Here is a 21205-nt window from a genome sequence, read left to right as displayed (position 1 = left end):
CCAGGGATTATTCTTAGTTAAAGATTTTAGAATTAGTTAATGTAGACAATATAATATTTAACTGGCTTAGTGCTTAATTTTACCTTACTGATAAAATATTTGTAAAAATAGTTATAAAGAAATAATTACAGAATTCTACCGTTTCCCTGAAAATAAGACCTCCCCGGATAATAAGCCCAATCAGACTTTTGAGCGCATGCGCTAAAATAAGCCCTCCCCCAAAAATAAGCCCTCCCTGAAAATATTGCAACACAGCAGCAGCCATGAGGTGACCACGCTCACTGCCTCCTGCACCTCAAAAATAATAAGACCTCCCCGAAAATAAGGCCAAGTGCTTATTTCAGGGGTCAAAAGAAAATAAGACCCTGTCTTATTTTCGGGAAAACACGGTAGCAATTAAGTAAATCTCAGATGCATTGTTAAAATACCATTGTAGTAAAAGATAACCAGGTAATAATGGATCCATCTTGGACCAAACTTTTTTTTTCTTTCAGCAGTAAAAAAACACCTCAGAAAAATGCTGCTCTATTTGAAGATGGTACTTTGCACTACAGCTCTCAACCAACCTTAACCAGTCCTCAACCAGCATCATCTGATGCCCAATCAATAACAGTGTGTGCTGATCAAGTAAGCCGTAATTCAAATTGTGACTTTGTAAACATTAAAGGCTTAGCACTCTCATTCACGTGATACCGACTTGTTGCACAATGTATCCATCTAATGAGGTTACAGCCAGTTAGATGCATCTAATGAAGGTTTAGAGGGGGGAAAAGATGACATTTCTGAAGAATCATTCCTCTTAATAATGTCAGTTATGGGATCCCAATCTGGAAATATTAGATCATATCAGTGGTGGGTTGTGGATCCCGTTGCAATGCGTCCTTACCTCTTGTGACGCTTCCGCGAGCCTCCACGACGCTCCATCTGCTCGGCAGAGCGTTGCGCAGGCGCTGTGCGTTGGGTGCACAGAAACCCCAAAGAGTTCAAATACAGGTAAGGAGCTCAGGCAAGCGGATGGGCCCTTTGGAGCACTATACCGGAACGGTACCCAGTGCTCCGGGCAGGAAGTGGTATGCCCGTACCGGGTTGTACCACCTGCAACCCACCACAGGATCATATGTAAGAATAGCAGAGTCTTATAGCAATTTGTCAGCTTATTAAATCTATTATGACAGTTTGTGGATTAGAATTCTACTTTAATCACTTACACAATGAAGCGATGAAATCTGTTTTATTTATTTTTACAAATAGAGTGGCAAAGCTAGCCAACACAGCTCTCTCCTACTTTCCCCACAGCAATAACCTTCTGAGGTAGGTTGGGCTGAGAGAGAGTGACTAGCCCAAAGTCACCCAGCTGGCTTTCATGGCTAAGGTGGGATTTGAACTCATGATCTCCCACTTTCAAGTATGGTGCCTTAACCACTTGACCAAACTGGCTCTATCCACAAAATCTTACTATAATAAATTGTTTTTTAAAAAAAAATATTATAAATGATGTATCTGGATAACAAATACAACGGGGATTTTTTAAAACAGTAATTTTCACTATTATGTCATCTAAATTTAAATCCCAATTATAAGGTAGCTTCCTATTTGTCATCTGAATAACATAATAAATCACAAATAATAATAGAAACTTTTAAATATAAAACATTGGCTATTTTGATGTTCAAAGGCAACTATTAGGACTGGATTTTCTAGTGAAGCAGATTAAGATAAATTCTGTAGACAATTAACAGTTCCCTCCAATTGGAATTCCATGACGTTCTGAGCTAATTTTAATGCAAGATAATATATGTGTATCCATCAGTTAAGTACTGATTGTAAAGTATGGGTGCTTATACTTGTAAAAAATACAGTTTTCCAGAGAAAGGGGTAGAATCCTCATCTTTTACTTTTTGACCATCAGGAAAATTTCTTGGAAACACCGCAGAAGAAATTAGTAGAAAAGAAGGCAGGACCTTCGGAAGAGTCTGGTACACATCATTGTTATAATGTTGGAGAAGGAGGAAATGTATTGGAGCAAGAAAGGAAGGACAAAGTGAGAAAAAGCTTTATATATAATACATATGTGTTGCTGTGTACCAATGGCTCAACACTTTATAAAAAATATCTTTCAGTCCTTTCATATTTTCTCATTGTTCCATATGCATATTATAACCAATTTTAGCCCACTTTATCATACAGCATCTCACTTGTTTCAAATTTCAGCAAATGTTTTATTTCAACAGTTGCATGTTCATTTGTACACAATTCTATTTCAAATTTATCTTACCCTGTTCAAAACCATGAAGTATATTTTTCTAAACCTTTCTGATAGTTGCACATAAGAAAATCATTGATAGGTTGATAGGTATATCCCTCTGCCACCAGTTTTCTTTTATTTTAAATTCCCCTTGACAAAATTCTAATTCTAACCTGTGGCAAAAGAAAGCAAAAGTAGTACCAATAGTAATAAGCACCTTGGATACAATCACAAAACAATAGAGCATCACTTGAACACCATCAGCATTGACCATTCACCATCCATCAATTGCAAAAGGCAGCTTTACTCGGAACAGCTTACATTCTGCGACAATATCTATAACACCATCAAACATCCACACCTGCTTATTCCAAGTCCTGGGAAGGACTCAATAAATGGACAAAAATGTTAAATGCATTCTGAACATCTGGCTGACTGTGCATCCAACCATAATAAAGTTCGAGGATGAGCCATTTCAATCTTGACAAAAACCATCCTGACAGGTTCAGTGACAAAAAGGGTTGCACATCACATGACTGAAGAATAAAGTGCCTTATTGGACTGAGGTTCCCTAACTCTGGATTACCAAATCATTTATGGTATAAAATCAAGCTATTTAATCCATTTGTCACAGGCCCAAATATTAACTTCTGTCTGTGAACTTCCAGCTCTTTTTGGAGAAAGATGCCAAGAGAAAGATGAGAACTGTATTCAGTTTGTTTGAGGACGAGGAGAAAAATGAAGTTGTGGATCCTAGTAAGAATAAACAGATTGGAATGGGGAAGGTGAGTAACATGCGGAGGGTGGAATGGTACGACTTACAATGGCCATGTGGTCGTGAAAGAGTGGGCCCAGATGGGTTGACGCATAGGACTCTGTATGACCAGGTGGGCGTGAATGACTGAGCGTGACCAGATCGGCATGGAACAAATCACCCCGTCCACTGGACTTGAGAACAACTTGATGCCCCACTAGTTTCTTGCCTCCCCGAATTGCTGGCAGTCAAGCACATGCCTCCTGGAGCCCATGCTGGAGTCTGGCTGTGGTCAATCCACTGCCTCCCCCAGAAAAGCTTCCTTTCAGATCATGGGAGGGGAGAGTTTTAATTTGAAATCTCCAGCTGCATTAAAAGTTCTGCAGTGATGTGAGCACTCTTGTAGCCTTACCTGGACGCAAGCAAAAAAAAAATTGGGCGTTAACACTTTTCATGTGTTTGCTGCTCCGCTGTGCAGATTGGGCGGCCACATGGTAAAGTGTCAACCCCTCCCTTTATTTGTCCATGTACCCCCTTAAGGGTACTTTAGCACAAGCTCCAGGAGGCACACACTTAACTGCCAGCAGTTCAGGGAAGCAGATTGTCCCCACGTGTTCTGGCTAGGCTTCCTGAGAAAGCATAAATCACAATCGTAGTCCCAAAAATCCTCTTTTATTTATACGGCTGTGAATTATGATCATTCACAGCCCACAAGGCTTCACAGCAGTCTGTGAAGATTCCAACAGATGTCTGCTCGAGTTGCCACAGTCTTTCAGGAGAATGATAAGCACCCACCTTAACTCCCTTGAAATGCTGCCAGAGACCTAATTTCCAAATTAGCAATAGCAATAGCAGTTAGACTTATATACCGCTTCATAGGGCTTTCAGCCCTCTCTAAGCGGTTTACAGAGTCAGCATATTGCCCCCAACAACAATCCGGGTCCTCATTTTACCCACCTCGGAAGGATGGAAGGCTGAGTCAACCTTGAAAAATTAGTTTTGCAAGGCCAAACTGAGCACAGAGTCAAACAGAAATTCTCAAAACTTGAACCGACCAGAGGAACTAATTGCTTCCTGCAAAGGTTCACGTCCAATTCACTCTTCTTTTATGTCTTATGGGAGAGACCAATCATCTCCAAGCCTTACTCCCGAGTTGACCCTGTTTTCTTAATTATTCTTGCCTTCTGGCAGCTCTGCGCATGCGCACACTGGAAACAGGCTCCCTCTGTTCTTCTCCCTCGCTGATGTCAGACTCTGGAGGCAGCACATAACTACCAGATGGCCTTGGGCCCCCTCTCTGCCTCCAACACAGAGCCCTCGTCCGAGCCTTTCCCAGACTCCAGGTCTGGCCCATGTTCCTCTCCAACCTCCTCACTGTCCGACTCTGCTGCCAGCTCCGCAGGCCGCTGGCAGACCACAACATCATGTCCAGTTGGCCAGGGTGACTTGTCCCTCCCGAATGATGAATGCATGTTGGTTACTGTTTTTATTATATGTGTCTTTGTTATTGTCTGTATCTCCCCTTCCCCGATTTTGTGTGAGCCGCCCTGAGTCCCCTCAGGGAAAAGGGCGGCCTACAAATCTCAATAAAATCACAAAAAAATCACAAAAAATTGTCACTGACCTGGCTGCATCCAGTCATCTGTACCCACTTACCTACTCCCACCTGCCCATACCCACCCAGTGATGCCCACTTGGTCATGCCAAGTCATCTGCATTGAGTCATCCATGTCAACTCAGGCATGCCCACTCCTTCACACCCATCCATCCACCCACGCTCACCTGGCCACTGTGAGTCATAATAGACCCCGAAGGGGGTACTCAAAATGTCTAACTTGTCTTCTCTGATATCAGTTTATAGGACAACTTAACTTTTTTTTTGGCCGGAATAGACTTAGGTGTTACAGCACTGGTATCACTCCACATTTCCCCAAAGAATTCCAATTTGCTATAAAATATGTTAAAACTGACAACATATTGTCAGTGTGTTCCTTATTGTGTGCTTGCTTACTATTTTGTAATCCATTTCTCCACTCTGTGAGGGAAGGAAATACATCATGCACAGGAAAGATTGCCTAAAGAGATCACTTCCCTCACTTTCTCCCCTCCCAGTTTGAGCATTTTCTACTTTGCAAGGGAGAAAAACAGAAAGTCAAGTTTCTCCTGTGCTTGACTTGTTTTTTTATTATTTCTCCCTCTTCCACAGCACAGAGATTGGAGAGGAAGAGATTACAAAACAGGCATACAGTAGAGAATACACACACTGCCTGTACCATTGTATTGTTTTCTGTATGTATTCCTCCATTGTGTACCTGCTTAATCTCTTGTAATCCCTTTCTCTTCGATGACTGAAAGTACAAACATTAATTCCTTCTTTCTAATTATCTCAGCACCTGAGTGAATATTCCAAAGAGTAGGAAAATGTGGAAAACAAAAGTCGAGTTGTAGTCATGCCATTTCCTTCTCAGCATCTGCTTTGCTTAACAACAGAACTGCTGATCCTAATTGTGGTCATTAAATAAGCCCTACCTATCTGTTGCACAACACACAAGTGGGCTGGGTTATTTTGCATACAGATGAATTCAGTGGTGGGATTCAGCCAGTTTGCACCTATTCGGGAGAACTGGTTGTTAACTTTCTAAGCAGTTCAGAGAACCAGTTGTCGGAAAAAATCTCATTTTGTTTTTTTCTACTTTACAGGACTAATCCTGTAAGGAAGGCAGGAAGGAAACATTCTGGTGTTGTTTCTAGCCTAATCTTTATTGCCCTGATTACAGAAACTGCCTCTCTGGTTAACCCTTATTACATTGTAACAGCTAAGGTGAAGCGCCCATCGTCCTGAGTGACATTGAGTTGACCATGAGTTGACCCACACGGTCACATAACCACTGAGCTATGCCCACCCACCTGGTCATTATGGCAGAGAACCAGTTGTTAAATTATTTGAATCCCACCACTGGTTGAATCCCTCAGCAAGTAGCTGATCTGCTCTGTTACATTTTATTATCAGTTTTTGACCCTGTGTTTTGAAAACAATTCAATGGGTTTTTTCCAGCCTTCAGAGAAGAGCACAGGTGTGTTTCAAGATGAAGAACTTCTCTTCAGCCGTAAACTGCAGGAAGACAATGATCCTGAAGTTGACCTTTTTGATAACAAAAAAGTGGTCAGTCAATTGTAAATGCTTTCATTTTTTTGTTTATATATTGTTTTATTCCCAAGTTGTTAAATAACAAGCAAAAGTTGGACATTTCCATTGATTCATTGGATTGCATATAAGCTTTAAAAAGTGTTTTTAAAGGATCTGCTAATTGACTTTAAAGTACTTATAAGTAATTATAAGGATGGAATATGACAGTGTAGGAAGCTATGGACCTCCAAATACTGCTAAATGATAACTCTAGAAACCCAGCCAGCAGAGAAACAGAGGGAGTATAAACTTTAAATAGGCGTGTAACTTTTAAAAAGTGAACAAGTGGACATACCGTATTTTTTGGAATATAAGACGCACCAAGATTTTGAAGATGCAAATTAAAAAAAAAGTTTTTGCACTTTGTGGATCTTTCAAAAATGGCCCGTTTTTTGTGAAAATGGGCTCATGTTTTTTTTTTTTTAAGGGGCATGAATAGCCTTTAGGAGGCATTTAGAGTGCTCCTGGAGGGGAGGGTCAAAAAGAAGCAAAAAACCGGCCTATTTTTCACGAAAACAGGCCCGTTTTTTATCAAAAAAGGGGCATGCATAGCCTTTAGGAGTGCTCCTGGGGGCTGGGGGGGGAATTTATAGAGTGCTCCTGGGGGCTGGGAGGGCAAATTGAGCACAAAACAGCCTGTTTTTCACTCTTTTCTGCCCTCCCCAGCACCCAGGAGCACTCTGAAAGCCTTCTAAAGGTTATGCACTGCCATTTTGGTGAAGGGGGCGGGGTTTCGGGAGGCAAAAATGCTGTATTCAGTGTATAAGACATAACCAGATTTTCAGCCTCTTTGAGGGGAAAAAGGTGCATCTTATACTCCGAAAAATACGGTAATTCTTTTTAGACAGTAGGTCATTTCATCATTGAAGGATTAACTTCTGATTGTAAGAAGTACATAAGAAATGCCTTTTTAATTCTAGTTGTAAATTAGTTTGTGGTAACTCAGCTTGTGAACCACAATCTGATACTACATTCCTATAAAATAACGTGACCCAACAAATGCGCGCACGACAAAAGCGCGCCAACAAAACCATGGCGCTAAAACTGCGATGTCATCAACGCGGTGACAACAGCGCGGCAACAGAAGTGCGATTTAAGGTAAGGGTTAGCTTTAGGGTTAGGTTTACAGCGCGCTTCTGTTGCCGCGCTGTTGTGGCCACGCTTCAGCGCTCATTCGTCGGCGCGCTTTAGAACTCGCGGTTTTGTCACCATGATTTAGTCGGGCGCGCTTTTGTCGGGCGCCCTTTTGTCGGTGAACCAATTATAAATGATTTGTTAGAAACAAGTAAGAAGTATTGAGGAAATAGTTATTTGCTTATCCTATCTATATATGTATGTATATTTCTGTTTCAATTTCAGATTTCAAGCCCTAAAGCAAAATCATCATCTGGAGAATGGCTATTTGGGACCGATGACAACGCCGATGATGGTCTCTTTAGCAATTCTGCCACAAAGCCCTTGGTACTTATCATGTTGTGATTAATAGTTGAAAAAGCCTCAGATGTTGCTTTTTGTTTGGATTGCTTGAGATTGTTTAAACCAGATAATAGAGGTATGCAAATTATTCGAAGTTCTGAGTGATCTAGGCTTTGAGCAAAACATTTTTGCCCTCATTTTTGCCTTTCAAGACCACCACTACTGTTTGGCTATCACAACTTTTGCTGCTCTACAGTTTACAATGAAAGATCTTCCTCAGAACAAACTAATGAATACATACTCGGGGATAAATGCCAGAAGCAATATATTACTTCGAAGAATCTTCTGACATGGCCATAAGAATCTTTTTGCTACTTTTGACTTGCAACAGTATAGTTAGTATTTCCTTTTTGTTTAAAATATTTTGTTACTTCAGTGTAATTTACACACTCACACATACACACAAAAAAATTGAGAGCAATAGATAGAATATAAATAGTATTGCGTCAGGATCCGAGAGTCTGCATAAAGTTTCTTCAGAATCCAAACTTGCAACTTTAAATATGGCAAACAAAGTTATAGTTGGTTTACATATCAAAAGCTTCAGGCTGACTGGCTTTTTTTTTTTACATTTTATAGTTCAACTTTATTTTAAAAGAAAAAACAAAAGCTGAGTGGTGGGATGAAGTTGTAGGTCTATCTCTATTTCCTTTTTTCTTAATTTGACATGCTTTTACCTCTAGCCATGTAAAAGATTAAGCTGATAGATATTTGAGATAAAGAGTATTGATCTTACCATGTTTATAATGTTTAGACTTGACAAATTCAGTATACTAAAACAAATTAAGTTGATTTTAAATTATTCCAAGATTTTTTGTAGTTATAAATTTTGTTTTAGAGCAAGATACATATTTCAGTTTTTAAATGTTAATGACATTGGCAACTTGCAACTGCTTTCATAACTAACATATAGCACAAGCTTGCTTCTTTAATATGTTACTTTAATTTTATTCTTTGGAAGGTGCCAGAAAAGAAAACGATAATAAAGAAAGAGAGCCCTGTTTTGTCCTTGGAAAAAGATAGTAAAGTTCTGCAGAGTAATCAACATGACAAACAAGGAGAATCAAAAATTCAAGCCCCCAAGGTTTGTAAAGTACAATTTTGAATTACAGGCTTGAATATATGAAAATTACATATCTTAACAAGGAAAGGCATTTGGATGTTCCATAACCATTAGTAAGTAGGGTATCTTCAGATAGAAACACACACATGCACACACACACACGTACACAAATCACACCAGTTGTACTGTTCCCATGTTACAATGCAGATTGGAGTAGAAATGGTAAACCAATAGTAAGTTTAGACCAACTCCATTTGTTATACCTCCCTATATCTTTCTATCCTTGAAAATTTTCCTTACTTCAATTGCATTCCTGTCTCTTCATGGATTGTTTTTCTTTGCATTTCAAATATCTTTTTTGTGCTTCATTAATTCCATCACCATGATTACTTCTTCATCTTTTCTTTCCTCTTAATTCATTCATTTTTCTTTCATATAAATGTGGGGCTCACTCAGTTCTGTCAGGTGACCAAAATCATATCAGCACTGTAGATTCATATTGGTCACTTACGTTTTAATTTTCATTCACTCATCAGCTATTTTCTTTGTCTTAGTTGTTTCTTTCTTCCTTACTTACACAGTAAGAAGGTTCATCTTCATTCTTCTTCTTCTTGTGTCATATCCGTCATCAGACATTGCCGATCTTGTTGATGATCCTATTTTTATCAACAGCTGCACACACAAGTGCTGTTGAGTTTTGTCGAAACCAGTCCCTTAGATTTTGAAGCCATTATGTTCTTTTTCTGCCTGGACCTCATCTACCTTCAGTCTTTCCTTGGAGGATTAAGTGAAGCATGCCATATTTTCTGGGTGTCTCATTACATGTCCAAAATATTCTAACTTTCACTTTTTCTTCATTACACACTGTTTCTTCATTGCACACCTCTGAATTTGTTCTCACCCATCAATCCTTCTGGAAATGTAGTGCCTAGAAATATACAGGTGTAGCCTCACTAGTGCTGACTAAAGAGAAGTAAGCCTCTGGTATGATGCTTCTTATAGAGTCCAGAGCTGCATTAATTCTTATAGTTTCACTCTTCTGATTCATGTTCCGCTTCTTGTCAATGAAGCTTGTTCTTTTCAGGGACATTGGAGAATAAAATATATATTTGTATATCTAAGATTTCACTGAAGCTGACAAGGTAAAAGTTTCTGCAAGGAAAACGTAAATGCAGTACCAAGCAGTGTGCCAAATACAATATGGATAGCAATGATTATAGCAGGAAATAGCAAGAGCAATAGCAGTTAGACTTATATACCGCTTCATAGGGCTTTCTGCCCTCTCTAAGCGGTTTACAGAGTCAGCATATTGCCCCCAACAACAACCTGGATCCTCATTTCACCCACCTCGGAAGGATGGAAGGCTGAGTCAACCTTGAGCCGGTGAGATTAGAACCGCTGAACTGCAGATAACAGTCAGCTGAAGTGGCCTGCAGTACTGCACCCTAACCACTGCGCCACCTCGGCTCATCTCTGTACTGTGACATAAACCATTTCACAGCAGCAGCTGACAATAGCTCAATGTTTCTTTTTTCAAATCCCACTCAAATGAGATTTTTGCCCTGAGTTTATGTCTTTTAGGTACACTTTATCTTCCCTTTCTTCTTGACCTTTGACCCTCTCTCTCTCTCTCTTTCTCTTTGGGTTCCGGAGACTTCTCCATCCACTCTAAAAACAGTTTCTAGATAAAATTAAAAATTGTCCTGTCAAGAGTCAAAAGCACTGTGGCAAGTCATCCTTTTTCTGTATTTATTTACTGTTAAGATGATTTTGCATTACCACCTCCATTTTTCCAGATCCCTCTTGAATCTTTTCCCCAAATACGCATTTGTTTGATCTGCTGCCACAAATAATAAATTTGATTTTACTTTGTAAGGGAGAATTGGAAATTAACCCAAAAGATAAACTATACAAGAAAACGACTAATGTGAAACCACCATCAAAGGGACCATCTCGCTTACCTGATGACACAAAGCATACCAAAGTAGCTTCCACAAGAAATACTACACAGCTGGGAGTTAGTTTTGATAACCCTGTGAAAGCCAACACGCTGCAAAATGTCAACAAGGTAATTTGATAATGAAAAAATCTTTATAAAGATGATTATTTTAATGAACTACATAGGACTCGTTTTAGTTGCCAAATGGTATCAAAAGTATTTACTGATGCAGAAAAAAATGTAGTGAATGAAATAAACGTATAAGCATTTTCTTTTCCACACGTTCCCAGGGAAAGGGAAGAAGTATTATATTCAACTTTGTATGGTTAATTTAAATTGAACAGCGAGCAGAGCAGAAAGAATTATTAGGTTAAGCCAGAGATCGGCAAACTTAAACACTCAGAGCCACAAAGGTCCTAACCAGAAGCCCCGTTCAATTCTGCAGCCGACTGAAAGTCCAGTTCCCCCACCACAGTCTCCTCCTGGCACAGCATCCTTTTTCCTGTACGTGTCCTAGCTGAAAATCCTATCAATTGTGGAGCCGATGATAGGGAACCACAGCAGAGGGATGAAAAAGCCACATGCGGCCCCAGAGCTACAGGTTGCTGACCCCTGGTTTAGGCTACTCACCTTCATAAAGCAATGCTTAAGAAGAGAATTTTTGAAGACCTCTCTCATCTATAGCCTCATGTAGACGGATTCTTTCCTTTCTTGTCTGAAGGGGAGGAATACCAGTTTGAAAATAGCAGTGCTTCTTTTAGAAGTGTGGCATTGTCTGTTCTTACTCCTTGTCAATTTGTACTGTTTCTCACTTTGCATCCTTATAAACTCAAATTACAGGGAAGAATCAAAGTGAGTGGGAATCGAAGGCCACCCACCAGAACTGCCAGGCGATTAGCTGTTGAAGAACTTGACAAAGATGAAATAAATGCTGCAGAGAACAAGTGTCTGCCTATCTTAAAAGCAAACTCTGGGCCACCCACCCTATTACATCATAGCGAGCTGCCTAGAAAGAAAAATACTGAAAAAGCTTGCTTGGTTCCATCAACCCACAGCAGCAACCAACCCAATGAGTCAAAATCAACAGCCTATTCCGATGTGAATGATCTCTTCGAGTCCAACAACCTTTTCACTAAGGATAGTAACTCTAAACCAACACTGGAAGCTGAGGGCATTGTAAGCCAGGTTGCAAAAAGTGAGGAGCTGTTTCCTGCTGCACAAGAGGGGACAGACCTCTTTCCTTCTAGAAAGACATTAAGGAAATTAAGTCCAGTCCCCTTTCCGGAAGAAAAACAAGATGCATTCATCACTAGTAAGAAAACTGTGAAGAGAAAAGAACAGGAGCTCCCACCTCAACTACATCAAAGTTTCCCTATCCAAGACATTTTTGAGGTAATTTTGAAATTTTTTCTCTTCTGACTTGGTATTGTGCTGTTTTTGTTTATTCCGCAGGCATTAGAGTGATGGGGGAAACAACTTGGGATGAATGCAGTTTGCTTAAATGGTAACCAAAAAGTGAATAAGGAAAGATGGGATAGATTTGGGATTTTTTAATTCATTCATTAGCAACCTCTCCAGTTGTGTTAAATCGTTTTAAAAGAAGCTCCAAACAGTGCCTGAAATTGGGGACTGGAGACTAAAACATATGAAGAACGGTTGCAGGAACTGGCTATGTCTAGTTTAATGAAAATAAGGATTAGGGGAGACACGATAGCAGTCTTCCAATATCTCAGGGGTTGCCACAAAGAAGAGGGAATCAAGCTATTCTCCAAGGCACCTGAGGGCAGAACAAGAAGCAATGGGTGGAAACTAATCAAGGAGAAGCAACTTAGAACTGAGGAGAAATTTCCTGACAGTTGGAATAATTAATCAGTAGAACAGCTTGCCTCCAGAAGTTATGAATGCCCCAACACTGGTCAAGCTTAAAAGCGGCAGGAATCATGTTTAGATGACCAAAAAGATTCCAAGCTAACAGTCAGATATACCTGCTATTCATTCATGAGAAATCAAGCCATTGATAACTAGAAGCCTCTTACGGACTTTATGCATAATTTTTTAAAAAAAAAATGAAATTATGACCTATGCTTTTGATGATTAAATATGATAAATTATAAAAAGAAGCATAAGATGGTGTAACTTTCAAAAGGGAAGTTAAAATATATTTATACTTAGAACTGCTGTGAATAATATTGGGAGCCATTTCTCTATATCTTTTTCCTTTTTTATTTTCTTTTAGCTTGTTTTCATTTCTTAAACTTCTTGCTTTTTCTATGATTTTGTTCTCTTCTCTTTCCTTACTTTATATTAGTTTGTGTTAATTTTAATATCAAACGATGTGCTTATGGGGTAAGGAATTTAAGGGATTAAATTCAATGAATTAAATGAATGAAATCATTTTATGGAACCATATTTGGCAGGTTGAAGATATGATATTCTTATTTACCACTCATATTCCTAAATAACTTTTCAAGTTTCAAATTAGAATAGTTCATATTAAAATTTACAACCACATAGAACTAACTGCTTAGCGGAACTGATTTCTGAAGCTTAGATGCAGAAAATGAAAGCTACCTGTATTTTATTTTACAAGCACTAACCAGAGAAAATACCGTATTTTTCGGAGTATAAGACGCACCTTTTTTCCTCAAAAAAGAGGTTGAAAATCTGGGTGCGTCTTATACACTGAATACAACATTTGTTTTGCCTCCTGAAACCCTGCCAAAATGGCCATGCATAGCTTGCAGGAAGCTTTCAGAGAGCTCCTGAAAGCTGGGGAGGGGGCTGGGGAGGGCAGAAATGAGCAAATAATTTTTTGCTCAATTTTGCCCCCCCCCTCAGTGCCCAGGAGAACTCTACAAGCTTCCTAATGCCCTTTTTTGACAAAAAAACGGGCCAGTTTTTGCTCGTTTTTGCCCCCCACTCCCTGGAACTCTACAAGCTACTTAAAGGCAATTCATGCACTCTTTGGGGGGGGGACGGGCCCATTTTCATGCAAAAGGCCATTTTTGGGAGGTTTGCAGTGCAAAAACTTTTTAAAAAAATTTGCTTCTTCAAAACCTTGGTGCGTCTAATACTCCGAAAAATACGGTATATGCTTTCAAAGATCATTTTCATACTGAGTAATTCTTTTCTTTATTCAAGGATGATATATTTGCAATAGAAACTGTTAAGCTGCCAGACAAAGCAAAAGAGGTAGAAGTCAATTTGTTTGATGATGATGTTGATATCTTTGCTGATCTTGCTGTAAAATCAAAGGAAAAGAGTACAAGAAAGAAAATGGAAGCTGTATCTATATTTGATGAGGACACAGGTAAAAAAAACACCTAATATTTGTAGAAAGATCTGCAATTCACTGACAAATATATCTCTGTAGAAATAAGTTGAGAAAGAATTAGGTAATGATTTTGCAAATAAAATAAAAAAAATACAAAACTACCTGTCACTAGACTAAGGGCACTCCCCTGGATTGGGAGGATTGGGGAATGTCAGAATATTTCATATATTTCTTCAGACACACAAAAGGATCATGACTAATCCTAGTCAAAAGGATCATGACTAATCCTTAGATAGGAAGAGATTATCTTCAATGAAGGAAGAGTATGATATATGTAAAAAAGAGGTGGAAAAACACTTGTGCTTCACGAACCTAATGGGGCTTGCTCTCTTAATAGTATTGGTTCAAACTAGATTCCATAGTGTATCTTTGAAATTCATATTTTTGAAAATTCATATTCTATCCAGTGGGGAGTGTAATTATTGAGACTGTAGGAGTTTGTTTTAAGCATTTTCAGTTAATTTAAAAGCCAACCCTGACAAGAATGACTACATCTATGGCACGTTCTCTTTCTTAGTATAGCTAGCTTCTGATTTGGCATAGTAAAGGGTACACTTCTCAGAAAATACAATACTAAGACAAATACTAGATTTGATTTTAAATCAATATAGATAGTATGATACTCTTAACATATTTAATATTTGCATTTTTCTGTACATTAGAAATTAAAATTGGAGGCACTATTATAAGGGGCTCCACTCAAAGCTTTTGAGTCTCCTGCAACCCTGAGTCCTTTCAATTCAATCAACACCGGGATTTCCCTTTTCTTTTACTTCAGACCTACCATATGTTGTCAGCAATGCATTATTGATGTCTTTGCTAAGAATATGCTTAGGAGCCAGCAGGCTTTTTATCAACATCTTTCTCTGTACTCCTGTTAATATAAATGTAATTCAACATTTTCTAAAAAAAACTGTCTATGAAACAGTTCTGGTCATGAACAAGCACAGATTAACGGTTTTCTTCCTTTCTCTAGATGATATCTTCTCCCCTGCTAGTCAATCTAAGACATCAACAAAAAAGACCACCTCTCAGTCAGTCTCAGGAAGTAAGTGTGAACCTAGAACAGCAAGCACTTTTGACGACCCTCTCAATGCATTTAAAGAGCACTAATAAAGAGACTGCTGGACAATTTATCTTCAATTTGTCACTGAATGATAATTCCTTTATTTTCTAATCAAATACTTGGTGTGATAAAACAGAATATTCCTGGACTCATTCACTTGTGTATTTTACTCCACGTGGCATTTTAAAAAATGTTATAAAAGCTATTTGAGCAAACAATAATTGTCCTAATCAGCTTGTTACAGGTGATGTAATATATATATATAGACAGAATATAAATCAAAATTACAGAACATTTAATGTTGATAAATGGCATTTACAAAATCAATATTTTTTGATCTGCTATTTTGTAAGCCAACTCACTTTACGGAATTAGGTTTATGATTATAGCTCATGGTTATGAGAATCTGAATTCTCCTTTTGGGTATCTCCTTGGTTACTGATAAAAGATTATTTCATTTTACTGGAAGGGATGGGATTGGATAGAATGGAGTTTTTTTACTACCATATATACTTACAGATAAGCCCTTTCTTCAATAAGGTAACCCTATTTTTTTTTACCAAATTATAGTTTAAAAAGATGCCATCAGTGAATAAGCTGTCATATATATTTTATGTTCTGGTAAAAAAAAATTAAGGTCTGCTTATCTGCCGACAGGTTTACATGCAAGTATATATAGAAAATACATGTACTTTAAAAAAAGAATACTGTATACTCTCTCAGATAAGCCTATTTGTGGATGAGCCGAACCTATTTTTTGGTACTCAACATTTTTAGCTTACCTGTCAGTATGTACAATATTAAAATATCTCTAAGCCGATTTCAGTTAATCATACGTGCTTTAACTGTTTGCTATTTTTCTTTCCCTTCCTACACATATACCCTCATTAGCAATTTCTAGTAATTTTAGCCTGAAAATTATGTCTTATCTTAGATGTATGGGATTGCATAAAATTAACTGTCAAAAAAAAGTGATCACTGATTTTGCATCGTATCAGAATTCCATTTGTGTTGAATCTGTTTACCTTAATGTTGTATCACCACCAGACAGTGATAAAAATGCACATTTTGGGTTAAATGTATTGTTCACACCAATTATTGGATACTATTTCATGTCAAGTACTATGCATTTTCTCCACTATTCAGTCTGTTCAAAAAGCAGGGTACATGCATTCAAATAGTTCTTTGAAGGAAAAGAAGGATGATTTCTCATTGAATTGATTGAATGAATAACACTTAAAAGGCTGCAATGTCAGAGTTGTTACACACTGGCTTATATCTGAAGTTCTTGCACTTATAGAAAACTAGAAGCTGGGTCCGTCTATGTGTAATCCTAAATCCCCACAATGTAGCATTTAACGTTTATTCCTTAAACCCTTCTCTCGGGAGGAAGTTCAGTATAAAATAAAACTAATAAATGCAAGTTATTGTATGACACTCTGATTCAATGGGGGCAGGTGGGGTGGGGTGTCATAGCTACTGTCCTGGACAAAATCCAGAGTATCCAGGAGTACATCAGCAAGATAGCTCCCAAAGATAAACTGCTGAGATTAAGCAGAGATTAAGCATGGCAAGACAAGACCTTGCATGGGATGTACCATTGACTGATAGCTGAGGTGACAACCAGTGGCTTAAAGCCTGGACTAAAAGCATGAAGGCTGGCATGAAGTAGAGCTCTAGATTTCCACTTGCACTTCCCCAGTGTCACCGTTGTCACTTAAGAAGGCTGCATTATGCCATTATCCAACAAGCTAAGCCTTGGGGAAGGGTGCAATTGCCCCCACAGCCAAGCGTTTCCCAGAATCTGCCATGCACTGCGTATCTTCAGGTGATGATCTCACTCTGTTGATAGGCAATCTCAGGTCGTCCACAAGAAGTTTGGGAATTTGAAGGTTCTGAACAGTAACTTAGCTGTTCTTAACACTGCACTCTTCTGGACAGAAAGTTCTGACATTGTTCCTGGGATATTTTGAAGCCACTCTCCCAACTTAAGACTCATAGCACAGAGTGCTCTTACACCTATGGGATCATTTTGGTCTTTACTTTCCACATCCTTTCTAATTCCTCCTTCAGGCCGTTATTTCTCCAGCTTCTCATACTTCAGAGATTGTGGAAGAACATATATCACCCATAGGGGTAAGAAGGAAATGTTTTATATAAGTTTCTAATGCACTTATATGAATATCATGGGTTTTTAACCTACTATATTCTGTACAAATGAGCCCCATATTTCATTATACTTATTCATATAAAGTCCACATCAATAAACAGCCCACTCTTAAATAGCAAGTGTAATTAGTTCTTCACTTTACGGTGTAAATGGGGCCACAGATTTATCTTTCCTATTTGCTTAACTTATATGCTGCCCATCTTACCTAGAGGTGGCTCTAGGCAGCTTACAATCATTTTGTATTAAAGCAATAATAATAACATTGCATTAGCTTAAAATTGGCAAAGATAGGAAGAAGGAAAGATGCATAAGAGGAAGAAGTGGGATCTTATTCTGCACCAGCTATAGCTGCCAAATACTCTTCAAGGGTAGTCCATGTAGATACTATTGCAATAGTTCAACATAAGATGACTCGGCTAAGCACAGGTCTTCCTGATCCAGGAAAGGCACAACCAGTGTACAACACAGTTATACAAAGGCTCTTCTGACCACGACAGCCACCTGCTCTTTGAGCAGGAGTTGTGAGTCCAGGAGAAACCCACAAAGTTGTGCCTTCAGTCAGTCTGGGGCAGGCAATCCCATCAAGAATTAAATATGTTAATTGCCCCAGATTCCAAAGCTCTACACACCCAAAGGCTTCCAATTCAATGCTGCAATAAGTAACCCATTTATATTGTCCAGTTGCCAGATTCCTTATATTAAGTATGTAATTCAAGAAAATACTATTCTCTGAAAATTTTAGCTTTTATCATACACATTTATAAGGTCCATTCTCCCAAAACTAAGCAAGTATAAGACATTGTAAAAATGTATTTTAAAGAAGCATCATCATCATATCCAACAACTGCTGTTCTAGACAATTTTTCCTATACCAATGTAATGGAATCTAATAAATTCTTAATATTGTTTTTGATACATAAGTTATAGTTTAAGGAAGATCCATTGACAGTCTTGCTATACAAAATCAAGACACTCCCATTGTCTAGAGCTGTGATGGCGAACCAATGGCACGCAGGCACATGCTGGCCAGCTGACTTTCAGCCTTGATTTTCAGCCGTTTTTCATCCTCTGGAGGCTTCCCTTCCCTTCCACTTATAATGGAATATCTTGTTATTTTACTAAAAGCATATATTATTTGTACCAACACTGGGATAGTAGAGTGAGGTATCATCTCAAATAAAATCAATTTGAGTAAATTACATTCTACCCTGTAAATCTCCTCAAGTTGTCTAAAAGTACAAGCCAAGGATTCCATGCAAATATTAAAGAGCAAGGATAAAAGTGGCATTCTTGCTTTCTTTAAACAAGAGAAAACAGCAGAAAGCATACTATTAACCTTTATTTTAGTTTGTTCACTTTATAAATTTAAAATCCAAACCTTTACCGTACAGAAAACGTGTATTACGTATATTTTGCCAAAAGCTTTTTCAGCATCTAATAACAGGATTACAAATTGGCTTTCATTTTTATTCAAGTCTATTAAATCTACAATTAATATTGTTCTGATGCCTGCTTATTTCTTAAAAGCTCCATTTGGTTACTCTTAATAAAAGATTTGTAAATACCCAGTTTAAAATCACTTTAATATATATGTATATCATTTTAATACATATTAAAAATGCTTTTTTTACAGCCTCCCACTTACATTATCTTGCATGCTGCCTGTAATGCTTAATTTGGAAACCCATGGAGACTCAATAATTTCAACACACATTTTCAACTTGAGCATTCTATTATAGGTAGTGCTCACCTTATGATTACAATTGATCAGAAAAATTCTGTTGCTAAGTGAGTGTTGAGTTTTACTCCACTTTACGACCTTTCTTGCCACAATTGTTAAGTGAATCAGTGCAGTTAAGTTAGTAGCAAGGTTATTAAGTAAATCTGTCCTCCCCATAGCCTTTTCCTTTGTCACAAAAGGTGATTGCATGACCCTGGGACACTGTAACTATCATAAATGTAAGCCAACTGTCAAACAATTGAATTTTGACCAGTGATCATGGGAATGCTGCAACGGTCATGTGAAAAATGGTCATGTCACTTTTTTCAGTGCCTTTCAGTGGTAGGTTGCAGGCGATACGCCCCAGTACGGGTGTACCGGAGCCTGCCTGGATCACTGGGTACCATTCCAGTACGGTGCTCCGGATGGCCCACTCGAGCTCCTTACCTGTCCTTTAAAGCCTTCGGCGCTTCTGCACACGCACATGGCACGTACAACACCTGCGTTACACTCTGCCGAGCAGCTGGAGCATTGCAGAAGCTTGCAGAGGCATCGCTGAAAGGTATGACGCATGCGCGCACTGCGGGCGGAACCCACCACTGGTGCCTTTGTCACTGAATGGTCACTAAACAAAAGGCTGTAAGTTGAGGATTACCTGTTTCTGTTAAAATTCTGAAAATATAAAAGACTTCACATTAATATTCTGGATAAGGTTAGATCATTTCTGATCTCCTTTTGCTAATATGTCTGCTATTCTGCTTATTTTATACATTGGAGAAAATGCAATTTATACATTAGATAACAAATTTGAGCTGTAGAGTATACATATTGGAGTTTTAGATTATGAACATTAAAACTGTACATTTTAAGATTACCCGGTTTCATATAATATGCAAGATATTCTACATCAACTGAGAACATTAGTATATTATTTTTACAAGATTTGGACAGTTATTTTTTTAGGCATTCAATTTCTATTTTCATTTTATCCAATAACTTTAAAAAGTGCCCCGCGCACTGCTGTCCATAAGATTCCCCTGCAACTTCGGGATTCAGTTTGGAAAGTGGAGGTGGTTTGGACCTGCAGGCCCTTTCTGGGGATCTAAGTAGAAGTATCATTGAGGCTCAGTATTTTGGGTGGTTGCAGTTGCAGGGGGGGGGGGGAGTGGCTGAGAAGAAATGGACCAGGGTCCAGAGAGAAAATAGAAGGGAAAGAAATAGGGAATAGAATATAGCATAGCACAGCACAACGCAAGGGTGTCAAACTTGATTTCATTGAGGGCCACATCAGGGTTGTTTGACCTTGTGGGGGCTAGGGTGGGTGTGGCCAGCTTGATGACACTTGTGTCTGGGGCGCCTTTCGTGGCCCGAGCACTCTCTCAGTGAAAACGGGCTCCCGAGGTCTGTTTTTGGCTGCGATGGCCACGCCCCCCCACCCCGGCCCAATTTTGGGTCACAATAGCCTCCTGCAGCTCCCTGGCAGCAAAAAGGGATCTCGGGCACGCAAGGACAAAAACAAAGTTCAATTTTTGCTCACAGAGGCACTGCGGGCCAATCTGTTTCAAAGGCGGCCCCATGGGCCAAATCCAGCCCATAGTCCTTGAGTTTGACACCTCTGGAATAGAGCAACAGAGTTGGAAAGGGACCTTGAAGGTCTTCTAATCTAACCCCCTGTTCAGGAAGGAACCCCTATACCATTTTAAACAAATGGTTGTCCAATCTCTTCTTAAAAACTTCCAGTGTTGGAGCATTCACAACATCTGGAGGCAAGTTGTTCCACCAATTGTTCTCTCAGGAAATTTCTCCTTAGTTCTAGGTTGTTTCTCTCCTTGATTAGTTTCCATACATTGTTTTTCATCTTGCCTTCAGCTGCTTTGGAGAACAGTTTCACCCCATCTTCTTTGTGGCGACCCCCCCCCCCAGATATTGGACCACTGCTATCTTGTCACACCTAGTCCTTTTCATTAAACTGGGCATATCCAAATTCCTGCAACCCTTCATGTTTTAGCGTCCAGTCCCCTAACCATCTTCGTTTCTTCTCTGCACTCCTTCCAGAATCTCAGGATCTTTTTTACATCATGGCGGCCAAAAACGGATGCAATATCCCAAGTGCGGATCTTATCAAGGCATTATAAAATGGCATCAACACTTCACCCGATTCTATCCTTCTGTTAATGCAGCCTAGGACTTTTTTGGCAGATGCATCACATACTGCTGGCTCATTTTTTTTCCATTAAAACAGATGGCTGGA

At 38.9% G+C, this 21205-nt stretch overlaps 1 protein-coding gene across 5 annotated transcripts in view; it reads left to right on the top strand.

Annotated features, from left to right (window-relative positions):
- The window catches only part of LOC106555750 (WASH complex subunit 2A), a 110233-nt gene extending 94091 nt beyond the window's left edge, over positions 1–16142 (top strand). For 3 of the 5 annotated variants that reach the window (XM_087726557.1, XM_087726555.1, XM_087726553.1), the window contains exons 20-29: positions 495–627; positions 1910–2041; positions 2914–3030; positions 6055–6162; positions 7546–7647; positions 8624–8746; positions 10602–10793; positions 11505–12056; positions 13806–13974; positions 14975–16142. In XM_087726557.1, the coding sequence (XP_087582683.1) occupies positions 495–627; positions 1910–2041; positions 2914–3030; positions 6055–6162; positions 7546–7647; positions 8624–8746; positions 10602–10793; positions 11505–12056; positions 13806–13974; positions 14975–15111 (1765 nt within the window). In that variant the 3' untranslated portion in view covers positions 15112–16142. The remainder of the gene's footprint in view (positions 1–494; positions 628–1909; positions 2042–2913; positions 3031–6054; positions 6163–7545; positions 7648–8623; positions 8747–10601; positions 10794–11504; positions 12057–13805; positions 13975–14974) is intronic. The other 2 variants (XM_087726554.1, XM_087726556.1) reach the window with 2 other exon arrangements.
- The last annotated feature ends 5063 nt before the right edge of the window (positions 16143–21205 follow it).

This window comes from Thamnophis sirtalis, unplaced genomic scaffold, assembly GCF_051295495.1.
Source record: "Thamnophis sirtalis isolate CommonGarterSnake01/CBP01778 unplaced genomic scaffold, rThaSir2_p1.2 scaffold_12, whole genome shotgun sequence".
Taxonomy (NCBI): domain Eukaryota; kingdom Metazoa; phylum Chordata; class Lepidosauria; order Squamata; family Natricidae; genus Thamnophis; species Thamnophis sirtalis.
The sequence above is the reverse complement of the archived record's forward strand: the minus strand, read 5'-3'. Positions and strand labels throughout refer to the sequence as shown.